Below are 11,181 nucleotides of genomic sequence, written 5' to 3'. Positions count from 1 at the left end.
CCCGGTAAGTGTTGGCCAGCTGCATAGCAGCTCCCCCATCGGTGTATGAATGTGTGTGTGATTGTGAGTGTGAATGGGTGAATAAGAAGCAGTGTAAAGCGCTTTGAGTGCCAATAGGTAGAAAAGCGCTATATAAGTGCAGACCATTTACCATTTACCATCAAAGTCAGTCAGCTGGGCAAGATCAGCATGTACAATATTTACTCAACATCTGCTGCAAATAGGCACACGTTTAGTCATGTGTTTATTCCAGATGCAGTATTTAACATTATCTGCCTAGAAATTCACAGTGTGTATTAATTCAAAAGCAAGTTTAAATCCATAAAGCTTCTAAAGAGTGGCTAGTGCACCCCCTTCTCGAAGCCTGTGAATACACTTTGATCAGCTAACTAAATGAAGTGGAAGCTGAAAGATCATCAAATGCAAGTGCCATGTTTCAGTCAGAGTAATTTTATTAGATAATCTTTGTCATACTGGTGTGTTTATATACGCAACATCTGTTGCTCAGAAAATCCTCCCTCTGATCTGTCTGTCAGAGAATGACATGTGGACAGCTTTCCTCTGTAACAGTGGACAACACAACACAGATGTGGATTAGGTTAAACTCAACAAGGTGTGTATATATTCATAATAGGCTAATGTGGACACTCACAGCAACCGTAGAGTTTGTTAAGCCTAGCAATGTCATTGCGGCTCATTTCCTTAGCATTGCCAAAGGACACATTGGGGTCAGGGATGGGGAGCATGGTGGGCTGGTTGTTCTTAGAGAAGGCGTACCTACAATGCAACACATAGTGGTTAGAGTGAACCACAGCACATATTCCACACACATGGTGTCACATAGCAGGGCTGAGGTGAACCAGTTGTTCTCACTTGTGGTACTGCATGACAGAGTTGTAATCATAGGGAATGCCCTGGTTGAGGGTTGCAATCTTCCTAAAGTTGTGCTCCATTCCTTAAACACAAAGAGAACAAAATTGATATTTGTTTAATAATTGAATTGAATTCAATTGAATTTAAGTTTATTTATATAGCGCAAATTCAAAACAAAGTCATCTCAAGGCCCTTTACAGAATAAAGTCAAGACTATAAAGATGTGTAGAGAGAACCCAACAATTCCCCCTGGAGCAAGCCCTAGGCAACAATAGAAAGGAAAAACTCGCTTTAACGGAAGAGACCTCCAGCAGAACCAGGCTCAGGGTGGGCGGCCATCAGCCTTGACTTATTGGGGTGAGTGGAATGTGAAGAGAGAAACGAAATTTATAATAAAAATATTAATAATTAGGATTCAAGATGTTGATTTTGGACAGAAAGGTTCACAATACAATGCAGAACTTTATTGGTCCAGCTCTTGTCATGTTCACAAAACTGCTGTCAAACTAGTGAGTTTCTGTTATTTCTGATATACCCAAATGTGTATTTGTGTTGTTAGAGCATTGCATGTCCCCTAGGATGCCCCAGATGCTGCCATAATGAGACTGACTCATATTGTATGTCTGCATGTTAATATACCACTGTGAATAATAATCAGCTCAATTACCTGACTGAACATTCTGGAGCAAGACTTTGATGTAGTTGTCCCTGTCAGAGCGTGTTTGTTCATGGTTGAATCCCAGAGCGTGTAACAGCTCATGCTGGACGGTGCCATGGTAAAGGCAGCCACTGCGGGCCAGAGACACCACCTGCTTCCCACCACGACGGCCAACATAGGAGTAGCAGCTGCACAGGATCAGACACGAGTTTAGGAACAGTTGAGTGGGAAGTCATCTTTCAATTCATACTCTTCATTCACATCAGTCTCTCACCCATTCTGGGATTCAATGCTCAGCCAGTCGCGGTCATTGCTTTGGGTAGGCCTGAAGCGAATGCAGGAGAAGGAGGAGAAAGACTCCAGTCCACGGGTGATGATAGCCTTTTCACGTGATGCTGGCAAGTTGATGCCACACAGCATTTAATATTCTATCCTCTCACAACTATTAAAAGTATTTTTTTTTTCAATTAAGAATAGCTCTGTTCGCTCATTTTAAGAGTTTTGTTTTCTTTATCTGACACTCACAAAAGTGATTGGTGATGTAATAAGGAATGTAGACCTTCCCATCAGACCACTTGCCCCACTTGCAACCCTGGCTGGTGCAGGGGTCGGCGTTTTTCTCTGCCCCGCTGTCTATGGCGATATCTCCTTCAGTCAGGATAGGATCATCTTTTGAACGGACTGAAACACATTTTACACAAACTTAAAACCTGATGGCCTGTCTCTGAAATTATTATAATAAGTTGGAATATTAACAACGATCACTTACTTAGATTACTGTTGGCTCTCTCCAGAAGCTCAGAGACAGAAAGCTCCTCTGAGTCGTCCTCTGCTCAGTGACACCAACAACACAATTTCACTTGGTATTCAAATACATGATCCTAAAACTGTGCATGTTTAAAAAATAGATCTGATCAATCAAATAAATGGAATACCTGTCTGCAGCTTCAGTGTGGAAGAGAAGGGAAAAAAATAAAATTATTAATGTATAGAAACAACCTGAAATTACAGCTGTCTACTTTTTCAGCATACTGTCAACTATCGTTGTTGGGACAGTGCAAATTAGACAGGGAGTCTAACTGAGCAGTAACGTCTGAAACAAGATGCTTTGAACATGCTATTACATTAATACTGTTCTACCTCATTGTCGGCCCAGCAGTAGGCAGAAAGAAGCAGCAGAGCTACAGCTGATAACCTGAAAAGGGAAATGCGAGCCATCCTAGCAGACCTGCAGGACACCGACTCAAATCAGTTACAGCTTCTTCTCAGAGCAAAGATACATGGTTATGAAGTTAGAGGCCAATAAATCCTAATACACTGGAAAACACAGCATTCCTCTTCTTTACATTTGCAGCTAAACTTACCTTCGATCCTCTGTGTGAACTGTACAGTTGAGGACAGGCTCCAGGTTTTTATATTTGTCCAACTGGGTCTGTAAATCCAAATATGGCTTATCTGAATACTACGACACCTGAAGAATCAGCAAAAACTGCTGGCTTATCAGTTGCATAATGTACAGCCACATACATAGACAGAAGTCCCTCCATACCATCATGGTGGGAAAAAGAACACTTGCTGCACTCACCATCATAAAGTACTGTAGAAAACATAAAACACAACACTGTAACAAATTGCCTGTAGAATTTACAGGAATTACTTGGCTTGTAAAATTTGCACTTAATTACTGGAAAAAGAATTACAGTATACAATTGGACATATTTTACAGGGTTTTATTGTATCTAAAATTACAGCAATATATTGTTTTCTGACAGAAAAACAATAACTAATTGTAATCTAGTCTACAACTTTACCTTGTATTCTATTCCTTGCAATTAAAGTTGCCAGTAAATAGCTGTTTTTAGTTCACAACAATATGTCGTAAAATCTTTTACAGGTAATTTTTGCTTTCATACTCAATTCATACTTAAGATCATATTCAGTAAGTCTTTAAATTGACTAAATAAAATTCAGAATTAAGAATTAAATTGGGTTATCCTAAACCATGCCATTTTCCCCTCAAATAGTGACAAATTAATAACTTAAGTCTTAATAACTTAACTTTTCTACACAACTTGATCTCTAGATCTTTAGAAATTATTAAACACTCAATATTAAAAGTGTTAACTTGTAAGAACAGAAACAGGAAATGTTATGTTTCCACAGATGCAGAAAGTTGAGCTGTGGGCTTTAACCTGGCCTCATTTATAATTCACTTTATTTATACAGGGCCCTTTGCTCGTAAAAACTACTTGACTTATATTGAATCAACTCCCATTGAAAATTGGTGTGGTTTTACTTTTAGTAAATTAAAACTGCGTGGTGGTAGAGACTGAGTTCAACACATTTCATCATTGCGTTCATTATTACGAAAGTGGTGCAACCATTACTTAATTTAACATTATTTGAATACACAGTGCATGTTTAATACGCAAACATTTTTCAAAGTACAATAAAAAAATGTCTGTGGAGAGCTTTATAATTTTTCTGTAATAACAATGTACTATGATAAATATATATATCATCTTAACAACAAAATACTAAATCAATATCTAACTAATAGTAATAAGTCTTAGTAATAACTAAAGTAATAACTGGGGTTTAAGAATATTAATAAGGGGTATAACATTTTTCTTAACCAGGTAATTTTGGGAAGGAGGAGGGGTAATATTTCAGTATTAATGATGTAACAATGTTATTATTTTGAGAGAAAAAACAAATATATATAATTTAATATAAGCAATGGATTCATCTTGTTAATAGAAGGCCAACATCACATGGGTAATAATGTGGAATGTAACTACCAAAAGCTTCAGAAACATGGTAATTGCCATATGTTAATGATGAATGAAAGCTGTAAAAACCCCAACTCCATATTTCCCATTAATCTGTAGCATCAAAAACGAACGACATGATTCTTCTCTGAAAATAAGGTAATCGTGCTGTATAAGTCACAAATCCCTCCCCCTTCATGTCAACAGATGAAGTGTTTTTTCTTTTCTTTTATGAAATATTTTTTAAAAAATGGTTCTGTTTGGTATACTAGACTGCTTTAATTGACAGACAAGGTGAGACGAGCCACATGAGCAGAGGAAGCAAAACAATATGAAAAAGGTTAATTCATTATGTAATACATTTTTTATTTAGTTAAACTTTGCAAAGTGACCTAACGCAATAATTACCAGCTCAAAGTCCTATGCCTTGGCGAATCATTCAAGCTGAAGTTTACATGCATTTCTGTCAAGACTCGTATTGTAATCAGTTCATTGATAAGTCCAAGTGGATATTTGTGCCAGATGTAAGCTCACAGTAGCCTTTGACCACCAAAATCTAATCAGTTCATCCATATGTCAAAGTGGAAATCTCTGCATAATTAGAAAATTCCCTTGAGGCACAAATCTAACATAGGACAAATAGGTTTATGTACAGTTCACCTGCAACAATTATGCCATGGTTGTCACCAGCTTGGAGGCATAAATGTATATGGTACATGCTGAGTCTGTGATTCAGAGCAAGGCCAGGGGAAGGCTTATCAACAGTATGTGCTACAATTGCATTTACTACACCTGCAGTGTGTTTTACCAAGCAGCTGTTGATGCTGATCACCTGTGTAGTTTTACAGTGACTTCTACTTCAAGTCTTTTGATGAGGTAAATGTTGGTAAAGCATAAAAGTTATTTACCAAGTTAAACACTTTTATGGGCAGTAGCACACATAAAGAGACTGAAATGAGGCTAAGATATATATTTTTATTAGATTTTTAGTATTCCATCAAGCTTGCAATCTGTTCTTCATGTAAGCATGAATTTACAGTTAATGGTGTCACTGGACAGCCGCATTGCTAAAACTTTTAATTTCTCATTAGGATAATTAGGATAGTTTATTTATCAAGATCCTTATTTCATTGAAGCACATGAATTAAACTCAGAATTTGTTTCTGCTTTTACATCGAGGAAATTACTGCATCAGCCTTGCTTTCTTGTTCTTCATTTCCTGTTGGGAAAAGAGTGCAAAAATGTAAATGTGCACACACAGACATGCACAGAGATTAAAATATGTAAAGTCCTTAAGCTACAGGTGTGTTACTTCAGAAACTACATTGGGAATTGCAGTAAAAGAGGTTACTACTGCTTTGTCCTTGATAGGACATTTACAAAGGTCACATAACCACAGCCTCACTCATTCACTGTTATACCCCTCTCTTACTTCCCCTTTTTACTTTTTGTGTGGTACCGTTTGCAACCTTTTATTTTTTAACGGAATCAATTACATAAAACTTTCTTTTATAATTTAACATACTGTGACTCAGCTGTAACCCATCAGAATACTCACAAATGTACATTTACCTTTCCTGTGTTTCTTGTCTGCATCTGTTTAAAGTAAGAGAAGAAAAAATCCATCTGGAGACTATACAACTGGGTTCAGCTACTTATATTATAATAAGTTAAAAAAAACATCTAAACCCACTCACCTTCTAGAGGAACTGGTTTTGCTGCACGGGTTGTATATCATTTCTGGAAGCGGATGAATCTGCAATGAATTTAAAAAGAAAGCAACATCTGTAAAAGCTGCTTGATTTCTCTATAAAGACGCAGTCTTCAACATACATAGGTTTTTATTTGCTCAGTAAAGTAGAGGTATGGGGACTGTTAGTACAGTGTGTAAGTCAATGGGTGGACTAGAACAACAGGGCACAGATAGAAATTGAAACAATAAGGTAGTTATGTAGATGAGAGGTGCGATGTATGGCACTGAGTATTAGACATACTGCAGTTGTAAAGGCGGTTCACCCGAAGGATGTCAGTAGGACTCATTTGTTGAGCCCTACCAATGGCTACATTGGGGTCAGGGATGGGAACGATGGTAGGCTCTCTGTTACTAGAGAAGGCGAACCTATGGTAGAAACACACAGTGATGATTAAAAGACATTTCAGGTGTACATCTCCTAACTTTGTCTGCTTGCTGAGCAGCAGATGGACCCATTCAGACACTAGATGACAGGTTAAGTTGATAATATTTTATTTGTGTACAGCTTGCACTGCCTTAATGGAGGCTTAAAGATATAACAATCTGTTCTATACAAAAGCTATAATCCTAAATGTTTAGCAAATAAGAGTACAATTTCCCAACTTTCTAGACTGTAGTCACTGGCAGTTATATGCTTGTAAATGATGGGGACAGAAATCCACATTTAATGACAGAATTGAGGCACTACCTTCCATAGTGCATGACAGAGTTGTAGTCGTAAGGAGTGCCAAGGTTAATGGTTTGGATTTTCCTGAAATTATGCTCCATTCCTGCAGGAGATCAGACAGCTCAGTCATCTTTTGACATTGTTTTGTTACAATGCAGTAATTTAAGTAATTGAAGTGAATGATAGAAACTGCATATTGCACTATTTCTGCATGTATGATTGCTTTTTCTAGAGTCATGAACATCATTTACATCTTCAGATACATTCTAAAATGATATAAAAGATTTTTTTTATTTATCAATTTTTCTTTATTTAATAAAAGTTATATGTGTTTTGCAAAAGCTCCGTGTCTGTTCTACATGATAAAAACATTTATGAAATTGCTGGTGGACACTGAATGTGATACCACTCACCAGGAATAACGTTCTCCAACAGGATGCGAACATGCTGGTCCCTGTCAGAGCGGGTCTGTTCATGATTGAAGCCTAGGGCGTGGAGCAACTCGTGTTGGATGATTGACCGGAAGACACAGCCCTGGCGACTCAATGATACTGTCTGGCCGCGGCCACGACGCCCCACAAATGAGTAACACCTGGAAAAGCAGAGTAAATACAACTAGAACATTTACAGTTTTCCATCGAGAATATCCCACCTTTTTAATGAAACATCCAGCTGTGTGTGTAAACAGGGTATATTTCTCATCTATGCAGACTATATGTGGTATGTGCACTGTGTAGTCCATACCCTGAAAGAGACCGGATGTCTACAAAGTCCCTCTGTCTATTAAAGGGGGTAAAGCGGATACAGGTGGACTCTGCAAATGACTGAAGACCTTGGGTTATGGTTTCTCTTTCTCTTTGGGCTTGAAAGGTAAAACACACAAAGACAAAAATTTAGTATCACAATTATATAACTCATCACAATACTATTGCTGTATTGATTCTACTCTTAACCTATGCTACCACTGCAAGCAATGCAACTATTATTGCTACTACTGCTAATGCCATTGTTGTTAATGCTACTTGTACCAGTGGTGCTGCTGCTATTATAATGATAATAATAATTCATTTTATTTATAAAGCACTTTACATTTGTCGGCAAATCTCAAAGTACTACACAAGCAGATTAAAAGCAAAAATAAAACATAAAAAAACATGTAAAGCATAGAATTAATAATACATCTAATATTACTAATGCTATTACTACTACTTTTATTATTGGTTTACTATTGGTAATAATTCTGCAATTACTAGCACTGTGGCTCCTATGTTTACTGTGAAGCTATAAGCACCACTAGCCTTTCTTAAGTAGGCAACCAATTACTAAAACCACTGGCCAACTACATAGTACTGCTACCACCAAGTGTGCATGCAATGTTGATGAATTACAGGCACCTCATGAGTTATAGTCAATTCTACAGAACCCTAATATTAAAAAAATCAGAGTGCTGTATGTAACTTACAATACTGGTTTGAGATGCGGAATGGTACATAGACGTTGCCATCGGAGGATTTAGGCCACAGGCAGCCTCGCGCTGTGCAGGGGTCAGCATTTTGTAAACCTGTTGGCATTGCTATGTCTCCAAACATAACCAGAGGTTCGCTCAAGTTCTTTCCTGCAATAATAACATGATTTAGTACAGTTTTTAAGATTAGATCATCTTAATATGTATTGCTGGTTTCATTTCACAGAAGGAAATAAATAAAACAGTTGCAGTGGACATGACCATACCAACATTAACATTGGCCTTCTCTATCAGTGTGGAGACACTGAAATCATCATCCTCAACGGTGTTGCCTGTGGAACAGAACAGAGCTTGTAGTTACATAATGTAAGAGATACAGCATGTTACCATACGAAAAGCAGCCAAATCTTACCATAGTATTCATCATTCTTTTCAAGCAAACCCTGTAATGAGACACAGCGTAAAAAAAAACTTGGTTAAATATAATATACAAACTAGTGTTTATTTTTTTTTAATTTAAATAACATTTCACTTTTTGCATTTTACACATTCCATGTCATTTTTCTCACAGTTAAGCAAAATTGTCTTCCTAGAAACGGATCATTTTTATTATTAATAAAAGACATCTTCACAGCTGATCATTACTTATGAAAAACAGGCGTGTATAATTTTAGAATGTGATGCTTACCTCTATGGGATAACTGTGCACAGAGCAGAGGAGCACACTGAGCGCAGCAAAAAGGAAGATCATTTTTGCTACTGGACAGCTGTAACCAACCTGAGGCAAACAGTAAGAAACGTTTCAACTTATACAAGGGAAAAGCCAACTAACCTTCTTCCTAATATGGCATACAGCTAAACATAGAACTATTTACCAAGAAATAATAATTGCCACATCCGCCTAAGCAGGAAGAGGCAGGTATTACCTAAAACAGACCACAGTTTGTGTAATATTTCTGTGCATTTTTTTGTTTTCTGTTAACTACAAGCCTGACCAAATAACTTTGGCTATGTCTGAAATCACCACTACTCACTCATTCCTTGCCCCCTATACAATATGCACTACATATTTCAATCAATAGTGAGCAATTAATTGGACCCTTGGAGAATTACTATCTGTTGGCAAGTTGTGTAATCACTTACAGCTGTTAGGGGGAATTCTTCATCTGTAGAACAGGGACCAGTGTATAAAATAAGATAAACCTTTATTCATCCAACCGTGGAGAAATTTCCATGTTACAGCAGTAAAATGTGAGGCAAAAATTTTTGAACAGTATTTAAAAAAATGTATATAAATAAAGAGAAGGTCTACAATTCTTCTCGTCCGCTGTGGTCTGCCAACAAGTGTTCCCAGCACCGCACAGATGACACCAAGCAAAACTCTTCAGCCCAATGATCCTACAATGGTGGAACGAGCTACTAAACTCTGCACGCTCAGCAAACTCACAACCTCATGAAATATAAACACCTTTCTAAAAGGACTTCGCTTTGATGTTTTCTCCTTGACTTAGATTTTTGCTTGTCTTGTACCTTACTTTTAAGTCGCTTTGGATAAAAGCTAAATGACTAGATGTAATGTAAATGTAGAGAAAATCAACAATACAAGTACAATTATCAAATAATTGCACTACAGTTCATGTTATTGCACAGTTTTACACATCAGTAATGTGTATTATAGTGATTAACATACTGTGTGTGTGGGTGTGTGTTGGTGTTTGTTTATTGATGGGTAATAATTTACATACTACACAATGATTTACACACTTATGTGAGATCAAAAAATTCTTTATTTGATTGTACAGCCACATGCAAAAGTTAGTGCCCCCTCTTTTAATGATTTTTATTATGTTTTTACACAAATTACTATATGTGCCACATTCAGGAAATGCCACAGATGTGTCAAACAAATGCGCAATCTGGACAGATTGCAATTTATTTGTATCAGTTTGCTATGTTAGCTAAGCAGTTTATAGAGACACATCTCTGTTTCCCTGATTTTACCCAGGCTGATGTTCCTGACAACACTTTGCAACAATGTGTGTAAACCAAACACACATTGCAACTGTGCACTCAATTTGGAGAAGTCATAAAAACCTCAAATAGGTTTTGTAACTCTGCAGCTCAGATTTTACACATGTTTTTATTGTTTGTGCTGCTAGTTGTGTGATTCAAGTGCCACTGCCACTGACTTTTAAATCTTTAATTTATAACAGTCCAACTAGTTTCTTACTCTGTATGTTCTTTGCATTCATGGTGAATTTGGTTCTACATTGTTATCCCTTGCTGTAATTTGCCAGAGACCTAAAATTAAATGCCCAAGAACTTACTAATAATCATCTTTAAATATATATATGTAAACATATATGTTAGAGTGCTACTGTTGTTATATAATGTCACCACTTTTACACACTAGATGTGTGTTAGAGTGAAAAATTTACAGTAAAATGAAAACTAACTTAATAGCTGGGCTGTGGCTCAGGAGGCAGAGAAGTCTTTCAAGTTGCTCCCAACTGTAAGAGTGGCCTTGCATAGCAGCCCTCTAAACCTACTGGCAACACTGTCGGTTACTGCAAAAATACACTAAAAGGTGATTTTGATTTTTTTTTCTCTTGTTTTAATTTAGCCATATAAAAGGACACAGAGACATGTATTTACTTTTTTTTAAAAGTGTATATCTCTGATCCACATTGAATGTGATTCCTGAATGCACTGCAACAAATGCGCAGGCTGCAGCCTGTTGCAGTTGCTCTCATTTTCTTTAATTTATTGTTCATTTTTCTTATTTTTACTGTAGTATTTTACTATAGTATAAATAGTATTTGCTGTGTAAAGCGTCTCTGATAATGGAGGGAGGTTTTTTTTGTGTTTGTTTGTTTTTGCCATCGTGGAACTTTTTTTGCTTCAAGCTGTGACCAGCGCGCAACAGCTGATCGGGTTGCAGCAGATCGAAATCGTGAATTTAAATTTCTTTCGGACTTTAAACATCCCGGGCGA

At 37.0% G+C, this 11,181-nt stretch overlaps 2 protein-coding genes across 6 annotated transcripts; both read right to left on the bottom strand.

Annotated features, from left to right (window-relative positions):
* Positions 1-430: 430 nt before the first annotated feature.
* Positions 431-3,086, bottom strand: LOC137108384 (hatching enzyme 1.2-like). Its single transcript, XM_067492869.1, has 11 exons — positions 3,081-3,086; positions 2,896-2,963; positions 2,672-2,759; positions 2,467-2,476; positions 2,301-2,360; positions 2,057-2,212; positions 1,806-1,926; positions 1,541-1,719; positions 874-955; positions 653-777; positions 431-561 (listed from the first exon to the last, which is right to left on the bottom strand). Coding segments are annotated over exons 1-11 (897 nt in total). The 3' UTR covers positions 431-559.
* A 2,171-nt stretch (positions 3,087-5,257) lies between these two features.
* On the bottom strand, positions 5,258-9,012 carry LOC137109242 (low choriolytic enzyme-like). Of its 5 annotated transcripts, none has more exons than XR_010912290.1 (11): positions 8,876-9,012; positions 8,600-8,630; positions 8,454-8,519; positions 8,185-8,337; positions 7,467-7,584; positions 7,136-7,314; positions 6,744-6,825; positions 6,297-6,421; positions 6,000-6,058; positions 5,861-5,928; positions 5,258-5,521 (listed from the first exon to the last, which is right to left on the bottom strand). XR_010912290.1 is itself a non-coding variant. In XM_067494840.1 (11 exons), exons 1-9 carry the CDS (start codon positions 8,936-8,938, stop codon positions 6,003-6,005), a joined length of 873 nt encoding a protein of 290 aa, XP_067350941.1. In that variant the 5' UTR covers positions 8,939-9,012; the 3' UTR covers positions 5,258-5,521; positions 5,861-5,898; positions 6,000-6,002. The 5 variants fall into 5 exon arrangements, 3 of the variants coding, with proteins under 3 accessions (XP_067350941.1, XP_067350932.1, XP_067350956.1); XR_010912288.1 differs by having other exon boundaries at positions 5,875-5,928; XM_067494840.1 differs by having other exon boundaries at positions 5,861-5,898.
* Positions 9,013-11,181: the final 2,169 nt, after the last annotated feature.

This window comes from Channa argus, chromosome 2 (genome assembly GCF_033026475.1).
Source record: "Channa argus isolate prfri chromosome 2, Channa argus male v1.0, whole genome shotgun sequence".
Lineage (NCBI taxonomy): Eukaryota > Metazoa > Chordata > Actinopteri > Anabantiformes > Channidae > Channa > Channa argus.
Note: the sequence above shows the minus strand (reverse complement) of the source record. Positions and strands in the feature narration are given on the sequence as shown.